This window comes from Doryrhamphus excisus, linkage group LG9, assembly GCF_037039965.1.
Source record: "Doryrhamphus excisus strain RoL-2023G ecotype Guam linkage group LG9, RoL_Dexc_Guam_v1.1, whole genome shotgun sequence".
Lineage (NCBI taxonomy): Eukaryota > Metazoa > Chordata > Actinopteri > Syngnathiformes > Syngnathidae > Doryrhamphus > Doryrhamphus excisus.
Window position 1 is genome coordinate 115,294 of NC_136365.1, and position 21,390 is coordinate 136,683.

The window sequence follows — 21,390 nt, forward strand, 5'->3', positions numbered from 1 at the left end:
ATTTACCACGCTCTACTTGAGTGGTTTTACTTGCATGCTAATATGAAATGAGCATTTGGGGATGGATAGTGTGATGCATCTTATAAAGGGAAGCTGCTAATGGCGGCTTAACACGTACCCCTGCATCACGTTGTGATCAGTGCGAGGTGAGTGACAGCAGGGACAGCTAATAACCGATCAAAAGGCTATGACCAATCACGGCCGTCGTCGAGGCCTCCATGAGGAAGACCGCGAGCACAGCGTCAGACTCGGGGAGCTGTCCGTTGAATCCCAGTCTGGCTCCAACTGACGGTAAGCAGCATCATCCTGTAAGAGCTGGAATATCAAAACGCGGCGATGGCTCAGCAGCGCAAAATGCAGCAAACTGATATTGTGTCAACATTAGCATACACCTGATGGAGACCAAGGCGATCTGCGACACATATCAATGCCTTCCTTGCGGATTAGTTGTTGTTGAAACCTGTTGATGTCATATACCAACACATGGATAAATACTATCGACCCAAATATAACTCTTACGACTAATATTATACGCGAGGACACCATTGCGATAAAGGCTGCTAACACCAGGTTAGCAGCCGTTCGTCGTTCGTACAATATTGCTACAAATCGTTGCATTTCCGTTTGTGCGTTATCTTTGGTAGCGGCAACCCCCCCATCAAGTGGTCACAATACAGTGTTGAAGATGAACTCGCTTTATTTTACAAAGAGTGCCAACGAGAACACGGTAGACCAAAAACGACACCCAACAAGCAGCCCGCCATGGCTTTTCCAAGTGTCTTAATTGCCTCCCTGGCGGCTCATCGTGGACCAATTATAGACATTGTGACTATCCTAAATGGTTCATACACAGGGTGAGTCTTTGTGCTTTTCCCTTCTGTAGCCTGAAGCTATGACAATGGGGTCCATTTTAGTGTGAGGGGTGAGAAATATCTTGCATGTTTTGAAGAAGTTTTGGATGGCCAAATCAAAAAATGTATATTGGTATCCAACATTTCCTATGCTGTTTGTCCTCATTAGGGCTGGGCTGGAGCCTACCCCGGTTGACTTCTGGTGAGATTCAGGGTTTGGTCGCCAGTAATGCAGGGCACATGTAAACAAGCAACAATTTACACTCACATTGACTATTTAGAGTATGCAATGAACCTAATAAGCATATTTTGGGGATGGTGCATAATGTACATTTTTGCCATTTTTCAACTAGTCTTAAAATTTGGATCAGAAAGTGTATAAGGATGCTGTCCAGGGTGCTGAAAAGCCTGAGGCCAGTAAAATGCATGACTCACTCCAGGTGTTGCAATACATAACTTCTAAAAACGTTTTAAGTTGAAGGAAACATATCAATATTCAAATACAATAAAAATATCAATCAACAATAGAAATTATAACACCACAAGAAAACAAAATTATCAGAAGATTTCAGTAGGCCTATATATCACAAAAGAGAATACACCCCTCACATTGGTGAGCTTTTCAAGGGACAACACTAAAGAAACAACACTTGGATACAATGTAAAGTAGACAGTGTACGGCTTGGATAACAATGTGCATTTTACATTTTGATAAAATATTTGCAGAAATGTGAGAAGTCGACTCACTTTTGTGGCATTCTGTATATTTCTACTGTGGTTTTGTAAAGTTCTCCATTGTTTAATCAGGAGATAAGCAGGAGTTTTAGCCAATCAGTGGTCAGATTAATGTAATCTCCTCACTGTCATCTCTCCTTGCATGCCCGCATGTGTGTGCTTTGCTTGTGCCTTCACGGATTAGTACAGTATGTGAATGTGAACAGATCCCTAGAATTAACCTTGTTATTTCTGTCGTCAATAAACACCAGCGACTCCATTCCATTTGCACGCGCATGATGTAACACTAGCCATGTTTAACACTTTGGATCATGAAGTATTCCTCCTCCTGATTGTTTCCTAACAATCATTCTGATGCAAGCTGACCGTGGTTTCAATTGTCCAAAGATCATGTACAATACATTTACTTGTCAGTAACTCACAAGAATGCTATGGAAGTGTAAAGCAATAACCATGTAACCATCATGTTTATTGGACTGTAGGCAAATATGACCAAAGTGAAGCAGGTGGGTTTGCTGGCAGCAGGCTGCCAGCCCTGGAATAACGACGTGTGCGCTGCCAGTGGAGACCGCTTTGCCTACTGTGCTACTCTTGCCATATACATTTACCAGGTACCGTGGGAGTGTGTGCACATTTCTTTTTCATTTATGTCAACAGATAAAAGGGAATATGAGTTCATAACAGTTTAAATAGCCAAAAATGTAACATCTGCAGGCAATAAAAATTATCTGCAAGTTGTTTTGATTTGATGTCACAGGATGGTCATGATAAAGGAGAGACTGTCAGGAACGATGGACATAGACACAGTTAGAGTTGATTGGAGCTAAGTAAAATGCATGCATGACAGTTATCTTACTATTATCATTATCCTATTTTCATGCATTAGCTATCTAATGGGATGCTTCCAAGGAAGTTTTTGGATAAAAATGCAGTATATGACTTAACACGGCAAGATGCGCACAATAAAGTACACTAAACTAGGGTTTGCTGAAATACACACTAATATGCTAGTCGAGGTTCCACTGTACTGTTAATGCCTGGTTATTTCCGCCTGTTTCTTGTAGTTGGACCAGCAATACAATGAGTTCAAGTTGCGGTCCATAATGTCAGAACACAAGAAGACCATAACAGCCATAAGTTGGTGTCCTGATAACCCTGATCTCTTTGCGTCAGCCTCGGCTGATAACCTACTCATCGTGTGGAATGTAGCTGAGCAAAAGGCGGTAGCACGACTGGACAACACGAAAGGTAGACGACTTATTCAACTGCATTTTACTGTCAGAAAGGTGTACACCGTCACATCATGTCCTTCCAGGAATCCCTGCAGCTGTCAGTTGGTGCTGGAATTCCACTGATGGAGTGGCGTTTGTCTCCCAGCGTGGTCCGCTGTATATTTGGGTTTACGGGAATTCTGACCATGGCGTCACAGTGCATAAAGAGGCCCACTCTTTCTTGTCCGATATATGTCTCTTCAGATGGCACCCCACCAAGAAGGGAAGACTCGTATTTGGACACACTGATGGAAGTTTGTCTATTTTTCAGCCAGGTAATGTTGCTTCCCCCGACAACCATTTTGGCAGCCATTTGACTCTGTCCGTGCAGCAGACACACCAGACTGTGTCTCTGTCAACACACAACGTCATTCATTCCTCTTTCTCCCATGTGTAGGATGCAAGAGTCAAAAGCATGTGTTGCGCCCTGAGTCTTTAGAGGGGACAGACGAAGAGGACCCAGTCAGTGCTCTGGAATGGGATGCCTTGTCTACAGACTATTTATTAGGTTGGGATCGTTCAAAACCATGTCAGTCACTAATATTTACTGTACCTTTAAAAAAAGGGATAGTTGACTTCCACATCTGTCAAACATACACAGTACAAGCAAATTTATGTTTTTTTGGTCTAAATTCCAAGCATTAATATGGCTAAATGAAGTCAAATATGAATTTGTCAATAATTTTACTGTAATGTTGGGTGAGACACACAAGCACCAGATTTGATTGCTGAAACAACAGGCCTCTGTTACGGGTTTGAATGATCTCACAGGCACAATAAATCCTAAATGTAACCCATGGCAAGTTAAAACTCAACTCTGGAGCACCAACGCCACTTCCTGTTCCCCGAGAACCAGAACACATTTACAGCAACACACATGAGCACGAATCTTCTTTGTCTTATTTTACCATATTATGTCTACTGTATTGGCTAACAGAGTAATAAAGGGGAATATAGGGGTATTATTTAATGACTGAGGGCTCTCATAATGTTAAAAAGGGTTTTTAGAAAATTGTATTTAGAAGCTCATGAACAGGTTTTCTATGCTCTAGCTACAAAAGTATTTCATTTATATATAAGGAAAATAAGAAATACTGCTGAAAATGTACTTAACACAGTCAGGTCTGGAACCAATTAACCACGATGAACAAGGGATTATTGAATATATGCCTGATTGTCAAATGACCAAGAAAAGTAACATGTTGACTCTCATTTCTACAGTGTCCAACCTCAATAATGGCATCAGGCTGGTGGACAGCGAGGCCTTGGCTTGTATCACATCCTTCTGCTTCCCATCAGCTGCTGCATCAGTTCAGTGTCTTGCTTGGGTACCCTCGGCCCCAGGCATGTTCATTACTGGGGGTAAGCAAAAAATGGTGTGTATGGGATGTGTTTGTGCTTTCCCTTTTCCCAAGGGTGGAGTGGCCATTGGGACTGCCAGGAGTTTTTCTCTCAAAAATTGTGCCGATGGACGACTGTATATTTATTTATTTATTTATTATTAGGGCAACATTGAAAAATGTAGCATACAATAATAAAATTAGATTTTGAGAGTAAAGTATGTTACATATTATGTAGTAGGCTGTGGGTAGTAGGCGAGTGGCTATCGCGCAGGCCTCACAGCAAGGAGACCCGAGTTTGAGTCCACCCTCGGCCATCTCTGTGTGGAGTTTGCATGTTCTTCCCGTGCATGCGTGGGTTTTCCTCCCACATTCCCAAAACATGCTAGGTTAATTGGCCATAGGTATGAATGTGAGTGTGAATGGTTGTTTGTCTATATATGCCCTGGGATTGGCTGGCCACCAGTCCAGGGTGTACCCCGCCTCTCGCCCCAAGACAGCTGGGATTGACTCCAGCACCCCTGTGACCCTCGTGAGGATAAACGGTAGAAAATGAATGAATAAACTTGTTGAAAACTATCCATACTATTCCTCTACTTTTCATATCCAGATTTGTGATAAGCGTCAGGCCCAGTACACAACCTGTCCTGTGGACACGATCTTACCGCAGACCCCAGCAGCCTTGTGAGCCCACTCATCATGAATGATTTCACTCTCATTTATTGATTGAAGCTCCAGAATATAAAGTATAAGGTTGAGAATAGTAGTGGTATTAAGAATATGCGTGTTTGTATGTACAGTACATCAATGGGCTGCATTGGCACAGTGTATTCGTGCTGTGTAGTGAACCAGTGTGGACCAAATTTTTGTCCCAGTCCACACGTACCTCTGCCTTGGTTTGTGCTTTCCTTTTGATTTGCTTGACTGATTTCTAACATGCATTTCTGTCTTCAACATGATGGAGCTCATGTGTCTCTGTCAGATTCCCAGGTTGGAGTGTTGCGGATATGGAATGTGTCTCGCTCCACTCCTTTGGACAGCATTAAACTCAAGAAGACTGGATTCCATGCTTTACATGTCCTCAACACCCCTCTTGCCAAAAAAGGTGCAGTTTACAAGTTTGGGACCTTGAGAAACAAATCATTATGATCTAAAATGTCTTTGTATTCATTTAGATAAATCTCCATAATCATATTCATAGGTTGGTGTTCTTTTATTGCACATTTTTATGAATGGACCCACCACTTTTAAATGTCTGTGAAGCTATGAATGTGACAGGCGGACCCAATGTCAGCGTGTTTAATTGTGTTAAAAAGCTGAACTTCCAATAGAATCTAAATGCTCTTGTGCTCCCCCCACTTCTGTCTACAGCTCAGAGTTCCTGTTCTCCCAGTAAAAGTCAGCACACGAGCTCGACCAGTGAGGCAGTACCTCCCCCCACCCTTTCCCAGAGCCGGTCCTTCTCTTTGCCTCCTGGCCATGCAGTGTGCTGTTTCATGGATGGAGGGGTGGGACTCTATGACATGGGCGCTAAGAAGTGGGACTTCCTACGTGACTTGGTATCACAGTGAAAGAACTTGCATAATACTGTAATACTTTTAGGAGCATAACCTGTGTTTGCCATTGAATTAATGACCCTTGCTCTCTTCCAGGGTCATGTAGAGACCATCTTTGACTGCAAGTTTAAACCTGATGACCCAAACTTGTTGGCCACGGCAAGCTTTGACGGAACCATTAAAATCTGGGACACAAATACTCTTACAGCCGTTTACACCTCCCCTGGCAATGAAGGAGTGGTGTACTCCCTGTCATGGGCTCCAGGTACACACATGGGCACCCACGGCCATACTGTACATACACATGTACACACACGTCCACTAAGGTTGTTAAGTTTCAGTGAACATGGTTCTGTGTGTTTTGAAGGGGACTTAAACTGCATCGCAGGGGCAACATCTCGCAATGGAGCTTTCATCTGGGACGTCAGGAAAGGAAAGATCGTCACTCGCTTTAATGAGGTCGCCTGTGAACATTGTCATTCATCCTGGTCGTTGTATTCTCAGGGCATTGACTCGATTGCAACGGGACTATTCAGTCATTTAGCCTCCAAGAAACAAACAAGACACAAGCACCTTGGTTTCAGGTGTGTCCGTGACCACCGTTACATCTGAATGCTAACTAAATGCTAACTAGGGTTTTCACACCAAACGACCGTCGTTGGCTGGTAGATGCCCACTCCATTGTATCATAACGACTGTCGTCTTGCGCTACAAAAGCATGTCTGAACATGCCTCTACCTTTTAAAGCATCCTCAGGCTGTCCTACCTAGTCAGACTAGTGTTTGTTCCTCTTAAGCACTGAATATGAACTGATGAAGCGTTCTCGGATAAGAGACAAAACGTCTTCTAAGACTTGCCATCAACTCAGTGCCCTGAGAGTTTTGATGAGGTTGCTTGATGCTTCATTGCTAGCAAACATGCAGTCAGGTCTGTTTTATTTACTGTCATTTCCGGTCTATAAGCCGCTACTCTTTGCTTAAAATTTTGAACGCTGCATATTATAATTATGGGGCTGCACGGCGGTCGAGTGGTTAGCGCGCAGACCTCACAGCTAGGAGACCAAAGTTCAATCCCACCCTCGGCCATCTCTGTGTGGAGTTTGCATGTTCTCCCCGTGCATGTGTGGCTTTTCTCCGGGTACTCCGGTTTCCTCCCACATTCCAAAAACATGCTAGGTTAATTGGCCACTCCAAATTGTCCATAGGTATGAATGTGAGTGTGAATGGTTGTTTGTCTGTATGTGCCCTGGGATTGGCTGGCCACCAGTCCAGGGTGTACCCCGCCTCTCGCCCGAAGACAGCTGGGATAGGCTCCAGCACCCCCCGCGACCCTGGTGAGGATAAGCGGTAGAAAATGAATGAATGAATGAATGAATGACCATAGTCTAATCTTGTGACATCTCCTATTCTTCAGAACTACTAAATGTTTAATGTGATTAATAGAGTAATGGCGGTAATCACCGGGAGGAGTTGTAACAAATATAGTTGATCATGTGATCAGGGTGACGTAGCAATTTAAGTGACGGTGTATGTCTTCTTCCAGCATGGCAAAAATGGTATATTTTGTATATCGTGGAGTCATAAAGATTCAAAGAGGATTGCAACGTGTAGTGGTGACGGATTCTGGTAAGTTATTGTTTTTTAATGTTTTCAGATACCCTTTTTAAAATGAGTGTTTGTATTTTCCGAGTTGATTGTTTTTCTATCTTACCAGCATCATTCGGACCATTGATGGTAAAGTCCTTCATAAGTACAAACACCCGGCGGCAGTTTTTGGCTGCGATTGGAGTCAGAACAACAAGTAAGACCTCAAACTATCAGTTATACGTATTTTGATTGTGATACTGGTTAGTAGAGGTAATATTGCACCAATATTCAGCGAGCTGAAATGATGATGTCATACTCACATTGGGGGCCTGAAAGCCTATCCAGACTCTCGTGCTGCCACAAGACGGTTACTGCACAGTTACACTACACCAGGGGTCGACTGCTCGATCGCAAAGGCATTGTGGGTAGATCGCATGGCATTGAAAAAAAAGTTGACATCTTATTGTAGACTGACTGATGAGGCAAACATAGTTGCGAATGCTTTTTTTTGATTGGCTGGAGAGTCAGTTCACCGTTCCTTTTGCAGGGCGGGACTATCTGCGTTCTTGCCTGCCTTATCCTATCATCGTGCCTCGCTCTGTTGGAGGGTGGGGTTAGCTGACCGAAACACAGACGGAGAGATTGACCGACACTCGTTGGCCATTTGTTCATGACCGACACAGCACGAGTTGTTGCGCTGTTGAGTTGAACGAATGTGAGCATGACTGAACGGACTGACTCGAAAGGGCTGACCGGGTCTATGCGCAGGGGGAGATCACAGGCTAACGACCAAGTCACCGAAATGAACGGATCTTTTTACTGAATGAACCGGAATGATCCCGTTCACTGAAATGAACGGTTTTGCCCACCACTATTTTGCAATACTTAGTGCAGTTGTTTGCACATGCGCAGTGACGCGTGCATCCAAGAAATGTGTCTTGCATCTTTAGTAGGTGGTAGATCATTTTGACTCCTGTGTCCTCTGTCTTGTCTGAACTGTCTCCCTGCAGAGATATGATAGCCACTGGTTGTGAGGATAAGAATGTTCGTGTGTACTACCTGGCCACCAGTTCAGATCAGCCTCTCAAGGTCTTCACCGGACACCTAGCTAAAGTATTTCATGTGCGCTGGTCTCCACTCAGAGAAGGAATACTCTGTTCTGGATCAGATGATGGGTGAGTTGGAACACAGAAAGGTATCATTTTGGCCACAGTAAAAAAAAAACAAGAACTACCGTGCATGGAATGAAAATATGACAATGTAACATCCAGTATTTTGTACTTCCTGCAATTGTATGAGGTGTTCTATTGTATTCTATTCTATTCTATATATACAAAAAAAGAAATGTAATGTGTGTTTTTGGACAGTACTGTTCGTATTTGGGACTACACACAAGATGCGTGCATCAATGTGCTGAGTGGTCATACATCTCCAGTCCGAGGCCTCATGTGGAACACAGAGGTTCCATACCTCCTCATTTCCGGTAAAGTATGTTTTTTATGTATTTTTCTTACTTGGAGCCTTGATGAAAGTGAGATTTGATTGAATGAAATAAGTATTAGTACATTTAAAAATTAATTTAGAACATAACATATTGATGTGAAGTTGTTTACATTTTTATGATATTTGGTCTTTCTCTTAAAATAAACCAACCACAAATAATCAACTGTACATGTCTTTGTAATGTAAACAATACAACTTCAGTCAAGACTCTAAGATCTAATAATCGGTTGTTGTGGAGGCTCTTGTAACCTCTTGGATGAGTTGTTGCTGCCCTTATTTTTTTATTTTTTTTTGAACCGTAATTCCGGTTCACCACTGTACCATGTTTTGGCCATTTGTGGATAATGGCTCTCACAGTGGTTTGCTGGAGTCCCAAAGCTTTAGAAATGGCTTCATGAACTGACCAATGAACTGTTCTACTGGGAACAAACAAAACAATTGATGAAATTCCAGTATAGTTGTCGATTCATTGGCTAATGGATTAACCATCGATTAATTGTTGCAGCTCTAATAAATATTTTGTGAATGTCTTTTTTTTCTAGGTTCTTGGGATTATACAATTAGAGTTTGGGACACAAGAGATGGGACTTGCTTGGATACGGTGTATGACCATGGTGCGGATGTCTATGGTAGGACAGTACAGTTGAATGTAGGGTTACTGATTGCATCAGCATGCATGGTTTCGGAAAGGCCTGAAATAGTGATGAGGGTGGCTCATACTGTCGTTGGTGGTGTGTTGTATTTTTAGCACCCTTAAGCATCATTTGGATGCAGAAGTGCGGCTTCTTACGTACTTCAGTCAATGCTAGGGCCAAAGTTGACACATTGTTAAGGTATTAACGCAAATTCAGACTTACATGAGCTACATTTCGCCATCAACTATTTCTCAGTAATTATGCAGTAAGTAAGTAATGAAGTAATTATGCAAAACAATTACCCGCCGGACTGTTTTATGACGGGATAATCATCTCTGTATCCAACTGTGTGTGTGTGTGTAGGTTTAACGTGCCATCAGAGTCGTCCATTCACCATGGCCAGTTGTAGCAGAGATAGTACAGTGAGACTTTGGTCTCTGACACCCCTCATCTCTCCTCTGCTGCTAAACATCCTCACCAACCAACCCTGGGAGAAGATCATAGGAAACACTGGTATCATTGTCTTGTATTTTTTGAAGTGGAACTATTGACGGGGCCACGCTGGCAACGTGTCTGTGCAGATACTGCTATGGTTCCTGGGTCCCCACCTCTGCTCTGTGGTAAAGTCTCGAGAGACATCAAGCAGGAGCTGGAGAAACTAAACTTTGACACCACAACCAAGAAGCTGCGCTGGTTCTCTGAATGCTTTTCGGTAACTATTTTCTCAATACTATACACAATCTCTGTCCACACAAACATGCATTCACAGGCCGCCATTCACACACTAAAGTAATGGTGGTGCTGCAACCGTAGATTTCTTCTTCTTTCCCTTTTGGGCTTTTCCCTTCAGGGGTGCCACAGCAAACCCAACCCTGCCTTCTGCATCTGTCTCTCTCACAACCACCCTCATGTCCTCCTTGACTACATCCATAAACTTCCTCTTTGGTCTTCCTCTATGCCTCCTACCTGGTAGCAGGTCTTCTACCAACATATTGACCATCTCTCCTCTGGACATGTCCCAACCATCTCAGTCTGGCCTCAAGGACTTTACCTCTAAGGCCTCTAACATGTAATGTCCCTCTGATGGCTTCGTTCCTGATCCTATCCATCCTGGTCACTCCCAATGAGAACCTCGGCATCCTCATCTCTGCCACCTCCAGTTCTTCTTTCCTTCCATTTTAGCTGAACTCTTCTATCACACATCACACCTGAAACTATTCTCCATCCGTTCCTCCTGCCTGCCTTCTTCACCTCCGTTTCACAATCTCCATTGTTCTGAACTGTTGACCCCAAGTACTTAAAATTCTCCACCTTCTGTATCTCTTCTCCCTGTAACCTCACTCTTCCACTTGGATCTGTGGAGGGACATTTTTGTCAACACCAAATAAGGGGAAATGTGCATTTTTGGTTATCAATGTTCACGTGGACATAGCCATGGAGTTTACACTGTGTTGTAACACCTAAATATACTATATATCTGTTTTTTCTACGTGAATGCCCATATTTATAGTTTCATTCTCATAGCCTCCAGGGGGCAGCAGCAACCTGTGGGACCTGGTATCTGTCATTATGGGGCAGGACGACTCACTGCTACCGGGCAGCTACAGCAGGGGTGTGATGCATATGAAGCACCTGCTAAAGTTCAAAACAGTAAGCTACATAATGAAGCAACTCTTTCTACCATCAGTCAGTCAAAAGTTGCATTGTTATGTACCAAATGATCGCTATCAGCTAAGGCTAATTCATGTGTGATAAATCAATAAACGGCATGAAGTGTTTTGTAGTGTAAACGTGTATGCAATGGAGATGAGTAACACGTTTTTTTATCTTGTCAATGTAGATGTATGTATGCCTTTTTTGTGTGTGCTCCTTCAGTCTGAAGCACAGGAACTGACCATCATCAAGATGTCTAAATTTGGGGGAGGTATTGGTGCGCCCAGTAAAGAAGAGCGCCTCAAAGAAGCAGCAGATATTCATCTGAGGCTGGGACAGATTCAGCGATACTGTGAATTAATGGTGGAGCTTGGGCAGGTGTGCTGCATGTTTGTGTTTTTCGTTTGAGCGCTAGTCACGTGCGTGCTAACATACCACTCTGTGCAACATAAAGGTCTCTTCAATATAGCAAATAATTACTTTGTGGGTATTAAACTACAGTATTTGTCTCTCCGGCAGTGGGAGAAGGCCTTAGCTGTAGCACCAGGAGTATCCATGAAGTATTGGAAAAAACTGATGCAAAGGTAGGTTTTATCAACGATGCAGAAACTGTCAGATTCATGAAGCTAAAGATGAAAATATGATTCAGGAAATGGAGATATTGTAAGGTGGGTGCAAGAATAGTAAAGAAACAATGGCAGAATGGAAAACAACAAGTCGTCATATGACATCCTCAAACGGAAAAGTCGAAATGTGTATAATATGCACATATTCAATTAGATTACACAAAACGCCGCACGGTGGAGGAGTGGTTCACATGTAGGCCACACATTCAGGAGACTTGGGTCCGATAATCCACTTGGACATCTCTGTAAGGAGTTTGTATGTCCCTCCACCCGCTTGGGTTTTCTCCGGGTACTCCGGTTTCCTCCCACATTCCAAAAACATGCTAGGTTAATTAACAACTCCAAATTGTCCATAGGTATGAATGTTAGTGTGAATGGTTGTTTGTCTATATGTGCCCTGGGATTGGCTGGCCACCCGTCCAGGGTGTACCCCGCCTCTCGCCCCAAGACAGCTGGGATAGGCTCCAGCATACATGTGACCCAAGTGAAGATAGGCAAATAGAAAATGGTTGGATGGATTAGGTAAAACAGTTTTATAGAGCAGACCAGTGGACATATTTCTTTGGTTTTCATTATGATTTCATTATGATTTCATGATCTCCACCTACACCACTGGATTGATGTCATGCATTGAAGTAATGCGTATTGCTCAACACCTGACAACATATTGTATCTCCCACTGTGCAGGAGAGCTGACCAGCTGATGGCGGAGGATAACGATGATGCAATCCCATACTGCATTGCCACAGCAGATGTAAAGAAACTTGTGAGCTTCTTCACTGGCAGAGGACAACTGCTTGAGGCCTTACTCATTGCACAGGTACAGTAGGGAATCATGTAGGGAATCATGAGTGATTGATTAGTGGATCTCTCTGCATGGAGGAAGGACGACTTTAAAGAGAATGCTTGATGGAAGGTTGTTAGCCAAGCTGACTTCATCTGAAAAGCACGGGGGTCACTAGAGCTGCACCCATCCACCTTTTTTCACTTACGATCTGATTCTGATTCTGATCCCTGTATTTGGTATGCAGATACTACCCCAATGCCAGAGTACAGTTTGCATTAATATTATTGTTATCATTTGTGTCCTCTCTCTTTTGTCAAATATGATTTGTATGAACGTATGTCCCAAAATGTATGTCCCAAAAGTAAAAGCATAAGATCAGAAAAGGAAGTCAGTCAACAGGGACATTTCAAATATTTCCACACAAGAACGTCGAGGTGTACTTGGTTGCACAAAGCCCAAGCCAAGATGGGCCGAGAAGGATTAATCAAGCCAGGTGAAACCAATCCTGGATCAGTTCCTTAATTAGGGTCTCTCTATTTTTCAATAGAGGTGTGAATTCGAGTCACCAAACATGGACTCAATTCCGAATCACAATTTGAATGGCTTTAACCACACCCTGACACCATCATCAAAGACTTGCAACTCAACTTGGACTTGGCCTCCATGAATATTTGAATGTGTCAAAGTATTTAACTAACCACTGACCACTGACCACTGACCACTGACCAGTTCCAGCACGACAATAAATGTTCCCAAAGAACATCTATTAACGTCCAATCAGGGTGAAGAACAAACAGGGCTGTTACTTTTACGTTTCTATGAGATTTTCTTGCCAGAGGAGTGCTAGAAAGTCATTCACATGCTCAGAAAGTTCATTCATTCATTTTCTACCGCTTATCCTCACAAGGGTCGCGGGGGTGCTGGAGCCTATCCCAGCTCTCTCGGGCGAGAGGCGGGGTACACCCTGGACGGGTGGCCAGCCAATCCCAGAGCACATATAGACAAACAACCATTCACACTCACATTCATACCTATGGACAATTTGGAGTGGCCAATTAACCTAGCATGTTTTTGGAATGTGGGAGGAAACCGGAGTACCCGGAGAAAACATGCAAACTCCACACAGAGATGGTCGAGGGTGGAATTGAACTCAGGTCTCCTCGGTGTGAGGCCTACGTGCTAACCACTTTTTCCCCCCATGCAGCCTGCTCAGAAAGTTGATGAGGTGAAATGACCTTCACAAGTTTATTTATTGTTGCTATGGTTTAAATCCTGAATGTTTTTCTGTGTCTTAAGTGGACTTTCTGGAATGATAGTGGAACATCCCTGGTCTAGCAGGTGGAATGACCCATGCAGAGCCTGCAATAACACGCATCTGCAACATGGAGGGGTTAATAACGCAACAGTGCCAAGCCATAGCAAGGGAATGTCAAATAGCACAGGGATGCAATGTGAACACTACGTCATGTAGTCGCTTTTGAATTTGGTCCAGTGTGTGGATGCATAGGCACACTGTATGAGGTCGAAATAGGAAATATTTTATCAAGACCACACAAACACATAAGGACTCGGCTGCTTGGAAGGAAGCTGATCTTTATTTGGGCACGCCCACAATAAGCAGATACACAAAGGCACTGAAGAAATACTACATGTAATGACAACTTACATCACATCACATGTCATATGTACAATATTTACAAAGCCACAATGCCATCATTTCCACTAATTTGTTGGTGTGTTCTTGGTTTTGTCCTCATTAGGATACAATGTATGTTGAATAATTGTGCTGTATCGAAAGAATTGTATCATGGAAAAAATTCTTGTGGACATTTTTATTACAGGGCGCATGCGAGGGGAACATCCGGCCACCTCAAACTTCAGCAATCAACCACGCAACGAATGATGTGGATAACAGACAACAGTATCAAAGGTAAAGTACAAAACACGCCAACATTTAGGAATTAGATAACTGAGTCTATTCACCGTGATAAACGAGGGATTCGTGTACGTACACTATGGTAGCTATAGCTGGGTTTTAGAGAGATGGGGGGGCAAATAAGCGTATTTGTAACTAGAGGTCATGTAAAATCAGAGCAAAAGTACTTTTTACACATATAACACCATAAACAATTGACAGTTTTCACGTTTGCAATGGAACTGTGTGTCATGGCGTGTACACACTAAAATTTCCCTTCAATGCAACAGGCGAGATGTTTTTTTACTTCCTGGTTGCGGAGGAGCGTCGGAAAGATGCCCGTGCTCTTAGAAAATGCACTTCTGCCACCTTGTGGCCGTTTTTTGGCTTAAACCTGCACCAAATGTGTTCTCATCTATTGTCGAGTTGCATCATCACCACTTTGTGCCTCTGAGTGAGCATTTGGGTGGAAAAAACGTACAATTCAGTACATCTTTGGTAGCGAATGAGTTAAGGGGATGGGAACATTTTATACTTCATGCAAATCTGTGGTCTTAATGTTCTGTCTAGAAAAGTAAGGATGTTTTTTTACCCAGCCTTCTTCATAATGTATGTGGACAACTGGCTGAGTGGTATTTCCAGGATGGCTGCTCTGTCCTGGCTGCATGCTGCCACCTCGCAGTGGACAATGTCAAGGTACAAACGCGTGGCGTGTGCATGTGACCATCATAACGTATGTATGGATAGTGCATGACCCGCTGTTAAAATGAATGAGTGGATTTGCTGACCTCTGCATAATAAATCTTACCAGCCCACATGTATCACTTGTACACAGAAGGCAGTACACTTGTTCATATTTCTGCAAATAATGCAATATTTTCATGGGACAACACTAAAGAAATTACACTTTGATACAATGTAAAGTAGTCAGTGTACAGCTTAGATACATTACCGTCCCCTCAAAATAATGTTGTGCCATGAAATTGTGTTTAGTGAATATTTAGAGTGGATAGTGGATCATTTTCCACATTGTGTTCACTCCCCTGGGCATGGAATTGACTAGAACATGACGGGTTGCCTCTTGAATCCTCTTTCAGGCCTCCATGATGATATCATGCACTACCTTGCACTCCTCTATCGAGGCTTTATGGTAGTTGGTATGGTATGGTTATTTTGTATATTTATTTCAGAATGCGTAACAAGTTCCAAGAAGGAACACCATTTGTGTAACTGTGGTCAAGCTCTGTGGGCAAGAAAAGTGCCAAAATAGTCCAAAACTTAGAGATTGGTGCCTGGAGTTCCTTTCATTTCATCCACACAGGAAAACCCCAAAAAACGTAAAGTTGTGAAACTGTATCAAAGTCTAGTTTCTTGTAAAGAATAGTGTTGTCCCGTGAAAAAGTATTATCAAATATTTGCAGAATTGAAAGGGGTGTGGTCACTTTATGGCATACCGTATGTGTCAATTATTAACAATAAAAGCTATTTGCACAGTTGTGCATACATAGCAACTAGGAAAATATAAGTGTCCCAAAATGAGCTTGTGCTGGTTTAAGTCAATATGTCACATGTTCTTAGTGGGGTGTGACGCCTGTGGGGGGGCTGCTGTTCTTGAAGGAAGACTTTCTGTGAGACTTCAAAAGCCTCTGTTTCTGTGTGTGTGTGTGTGATTTTTTAGCTCGCCATGTCTAGTCTGATCAGAGGTAACGAGCTGGAGCTGGCTGCATGTATGGGTGTAGTTCTTGGAGAGGCAGTGGAGCAGAGCACAGCCTACTGCCTTGAGCTCCTGGCCAGGAAGTACATGACCCCGCCGACATGGTAAGTCTGCTTACAGGATGAATAAACATGTAATGATGAGTACTAGTATCCTCCAATTGATGTATAATCTGCCAATGGTGTTATGGCACTCTTAGAAATCGAATCGCTCCAATGTTGGTTGGTCCCAGCACTTCCTCTCATGATATTAAATATGTGATGAACGTCACGTATGTTTGACATGGCTGACTGATCTTTGCTGTGTTTCCATACAGGGAGCTCTCAGCTGACATACTTGGAATGATTCCTGAGAACCATGTTTTACTTGCGAAGGTGTGTGCATATTTCACAGGAAGTGCTGCAGAAATCACCCAATTACGTGAAAGGGTGAGTGGCCCAACATTCAATGTCAATAATCACTGAATAAAGCTAACCTTTGCTACCATTGTTTGTCATTTCAGTGCCGCCTTCCCTCGTTAGAGGAGTGTAAAGCTTTGGCAGAGGAAGCCATGTGTGACGGAGATCTGTTTTCTGCTGTTAAATTTCACCTGCTGACCTCTGAACCTGAAAACGCCCTGAAGATAGGGATAGATCATGTCAAAGGTATTGACAGCTGAGTGGATGTATTCCGTATATCATATATATCATATATATCATATATATAATATATATCATATATATCATATATATCATATATATCATATATATCATATATATCATATATATCATATATATCATATATATCATATATATCATATATATCATATATATCATATATATCATATATATCATATATATCATATATATCATATATATCATATATATCATATATATCATATATATCATACGCTCCTCCATCAGCCAACAATGTAAACTAACAAAAAAACAATATAAACTCAAATCATTGATGAGCTCAAATGTCAGACGGCTCATGTGTTCCTTGGCCGATAGTGGAACTTCGGTTAGCGTACGCCCCGGTTAGCGTACGCCCCGGTTAGCGTACGCCCCGGTTAGCGTACGCCCCGGTTAGCGTGTTTATCACTTGATGTTGTAAATTCACTCTCAGCAAAACAGGAAAGGGGTGACCGTGTTTATCTTGCTGATTGAAGTAAGTTGATCCAACTTACTTAAGATTTGTCTGATCAATACACAATCGCTACATTCATCCACTTCATTACTTCTGAAGCTGCACTCTATGCATCATGGGAACTGTTTTATATATAATGAGTTGAGATTTGGATATCTGTGCCTTTAAATGCCACAAGTGCAAGATAAAAAGATGAAGCTATTTTATTTTTTATTTTGATCGGAGAAGAGAAATTAAATAAGATGCACATTAAATGCACATTAAAAGTGCATTAAAATACTCCTGCTCTCTTGAAGACATTTTTTTTCCCTCTCATTCCCATCAGAGCAGCTGAGTGGATCTGATTGGATCGTGGACAGTGTTCATCCAGTCCTTGACTTGCTGAGTTATATTAGAAGTGACCGCCTCCTGATGGCCAAATTCACAGAGTAAGCCTTTTAGTTCTGAATATATTCATTGTTATTTCTATACATGGTTACGTTCCATACATTCTCTATGTCTTCCTGTGAATGTGTGTGTGTGTGTGTGTGTGTGTGTGTAGAGCTCGCAGTGAGCTGTTGATCCTGTGTGGTTACATCGGAGGTCTGCTGGCCATACGGAGACAGTACACCAGCATCGTACCTGCGCTCTATGAATACACCAGGTAGAAACATCTCCAGGTTCATTAGATTTAGCCACTTTATTAGGACGTAGCAGCAACAGGAATCAGAGATGGATCAAGTATTTTCAAATGAAGCAGGTGGGGCAGACCCTCACTTGTCATGATGAAAAATGACAAAAATAATTAGGGTGTATTCAGGCGTTGGGTGCCTAAAGTATTTGATGTTATCATTATTATTTTTTTTTAATGATCACAGGGCTGATATAAAGATACAAGAAAGCTTGTTGAGATATAAATAATTGTGTTATTTTAATCCAAATCTAAATAATATCATTATAATAATATTAAGGTGATAATAATAATAATCATAATTACAGCATGTCTGGTCTGCACATACTCTGCCACTCTCTGTTACACAGTCAGTTGCTAAAGCGGAGAGAAGTGAGTCTTCCTCTGAAGATTGAGCAGCTGTCGACGGAGCTGGATGCCTGGCAGGCATGCACTCAAAGTAATGGCAAGTAGGTTAACACACTCACACACACACACACACACACACACACGTACACACACTTGTCACGTCATGAGGCGCAAGGAGTATATCTTCTGCTGCAAATAAAAAATCACATTCATTACAAAATAAATGACGACAGGCTGTCAAGGTGTCTTGACATCACACTACACCCTTAGTTGATTATCAACAAGATCAACTTGGGGTCGAGGGTGATGGTTACAGACATACGACCAACACTGTTGGAAGATAACAAGAGAAACAGAAATGCATTATGGAAAGAAGTTCAAATATATCTATTTTTATTTGAAACTCACATTGGTGCTTGTCTCGTATATTTCTTAGCTATCTATTGAGTGTTAAGCTACTGTGTGAGCATGTTGGCCTTCTATCTAAGATGACACGTTGAGTACGACTGTTATATTGAGTAACGACCTCCTGCGTTTTCCCATAGGTTGATCATTTTGTTGAGTTTTCTCATTGCTCATGATTGGCTCTTGTTAAATAAAGAGCTACCTGGTGCTCACAAACTGGTGCGCAGAAGAATATGATCATTTATGTCATGGACGTGTGGCTTATAGTCTGGTTTCTCTCTAAATTTAGTGTGTGCAGCTTAAACAGCGGTGCGTTTTGTGTTTTTTTAATCTTGGTTTGTTGTTTCGTATTTGGATGTTTTTGTCCTCAATCTACCCTTGTTTCTAGTAGTGGTGCACATGAACACAGTACAGCAGTACTGCAACAGTACAATGCTGTATTGTTTTACCATCCATGACTGTCTGCCTTCTTCATAGCCCGCCATCAGAGAGTCAAAAAGAAACCTTCCAATGCCTCGGGAGGAGAATCCTGCCTGTCAGCACAGGTAATAACAGTCCCTGAACTCAAAAGGTCGACTAAAGTCAAACAAGCCTCTTCTCTCCTTTGTCCATTATTAGTCTTGTGTGGTGCTGATTATGTAACAGGTTCCAATCTGCCGAGCCACTCCGATGTGCAGCTTTCCTGTTTCACTGGTCACAGAATACAGGTGTGTGTTTGTGTTCGTCCTTATCAACTTATCTCCCAATAGAGTCGTACATTTATGAGACAAAATGTCTGAAATTTACAACAAAAAAAGCCATAATCTTATGACAATAAAGTCACAAATGTCATACAAAAATAGTCATAATATTACAAGAATAAAGTTGTGAATTTGCATCTATCCATTTTCTATACTGCTTATCCTCACTACAGTCGTGGGTGTGCAGGAGCCTATCCTAGATGACTTGGGGCGAGAGGCGGGGTACACCCTGGACTGGTCGCCAGCCAATCGCAGGGCACATATAGACAAACAATTTGGAAAAAAAGGCATACATTTACAAGAAAAAAATGTGAATATTACAAGAATAAAGTTGTAAATTTAGGAGTAAACAGTCATAAATGTACGAGAAAAAATGTTGCCTATTACGAGTCATAAGTCATAATATAATAAGAATAAAATTGTAAATGTACAAGGAAAAAAGTAATAAATGTATGACTTTTTTTTAGATTTTGTAGTTTGTCCACTAAGTCTTGAAAAGAGAGGTATTATTACAGGACTATTTTTCTTATACGGTATAACAATTTTGGCAATGTGGCAAGGGCCACATTCAGAATAACAATAATAATCTGAGATTTTGAAAATAAAGTCACAAATTTACAAGAAAAAAAGTCATACATTTATGAGAAAATGTTGTAATATTACAAGAATAAGGTAAATTGATGGGTACATTTTTGGTCACTCTACTAGTTTAGTAGGTGCAATGTTTGTTCGGATAATCAAGACATATTTTTTCTGGTTATTCCCTTTATTGACGCAGATGTGTTGAAGTGTAACTGTACGGTGCTCTTTTCCATACAGGGTCCTGTATTTCTACTTGAAGATGGCAAATCAGCCATTTCCCTGAATGATGCTTTAATGTGGGCAAAAGTCAACCCCTTTTCACCACTCGGAACAGGAGTTCGCATCAACCCCTTCTAACACACGCTGCACCTACACAACACCATAAAAGTGTTACAGAGCCAACAAATGTGAAACCCTTTCATGTATTTGTGATTCTATAAAGATGACATTTTTTAAGTTCCTGTTTTTTAGTCACTGTGTCAGAACCATCACTTATTTTTTGAAGGGAATACGCAATATGTTTGTCTCTAAATTACAGTATTCACACGATTTTAAAAGAATGATTTTAGAAAGAATATTGAAATAAATGTATCATTTCATGGTCTGTGTTGTTCAGTCACAGTCGAATGAAAGCAGAACAATAACATTGGTATGAGTTTGCACGGTTGAAAAGAGGGCGCTACCAGAGGTCTTTTTGGATGTCAAAATGACAAAACATGTTACATAAATAATGTCATATTTAAGCGGTCTCACGTTACAATAAGGTTGAAGTGCCGAAAAACTGCAATCTGAGGCGGGGTGTCGAACACGGGAGCGAACTTTATTCTTTTACAGAACATCAACTCACACTCCTCACTCTGTAAGACAAAACAACACACTGGAGAGCGACAACAGCAGAGCCCCCTTCCCTCAGGCTCACCCCCCCCGGGTGGCAACTGCTCCCCCATCAATAGTTGCGGGTTCAATTATGTACCAGCAACCGAGCACTAAAAGGTATACAAAAATACAGTAACTAATGAGTACTGGCTCGAAAGTTCGTTCCTCATCAGTAAATGCATTTGGGCACCTTACTATATAATAATAATAATAATAATAATAATAATAATAATAATAATAATAATAATAATGATGCTAGGTTAATTGTCGACTCCAAATTGTCCATAGGTATGAATGTGAGTGTGAATGGTTGTTTGTCTATATGTGCCCTGTGATTGGCTGGCCACCAGTCCAGGGTGTACCCCGCCTCTCGCCCCAAGACAGCTGGGATAGGCTCCAGCACCCCCGCGACCCTTGTGAGGAAAAGCGGTAGAAAATGAATGAATGAATGAATATATAACACGTAAAA

At 41.9% G+C, this 21,390-nt stretch overlaps 1 protein-coding gene across 4 annotated transcripts; it reads left to right on the forward strand.

The window, feature by feature from the left end:
- Positions 1-138: 138 nt before the first annotated feature.
- On the forward strand, positions 139-20,853 carry wdr17 (WD repeat domain 17). Of its 4 annotated transcripts, none has more exons than XM_058091651.2 (32): positions 139-291; positions 2,069-2,197; positions 2,651-2,834; positions 2,902-3,132; positions 3,255-3,386; positions 4,079-4,219; positions 5,180-5,302; positions 5,569-5,756; positions 5,850-6,018; positions 6,121-6,212; positions 7,296-7,378; positions 7,467-7,553; positions 8,350-8,514; positions 8,707-8,822; positions 9,385-9,471; positions 9,841-9,990; positions 10,059-10,189; positions 11,002-11,127; positions 11,353-11,508; positions 11,650-11,714; positions 12,444-12,576; positions 14,385-14,473; positions 15,055-15,154; positions 16,137-16,276; positions 16,489-16,600; positions 16,675-16,816; positions 17,626-17,728; positions 17,842-17,943; positions 18,321-18,419; positions 19,201-19,268; positions 19,342-19,430; positions 20,283-20,853. In XM_058091651.2, exons 2-32 carry the CDS (start codon positions 2,075-2,077, stop codon positions 20,400-20,402), a joined length of 3,846 nt encoding a protein of 1,281 aa, XP_057947634.2. In that variant the 5' UTR covers positions 139-291; positions 2,069-2,074; the 3' UTR covers positions 20,403-20,853. The 4 variants fall into 4 exon arrangements, with proteins under 4 accessions (XP_057947634.2, XP_057947633.2, XP_057947630.2 ...); XM_058091647.2 differs by having other exon boundaries at positions 275-291; positions 3,255-3,365; XM_058091644.2 differs by lacking the exon at positions 139-291 and adding an exon at positions 337-854.
- The last annotated feature ends 537 nt before the right edge of the window (positions 20,854-21,390 follow it).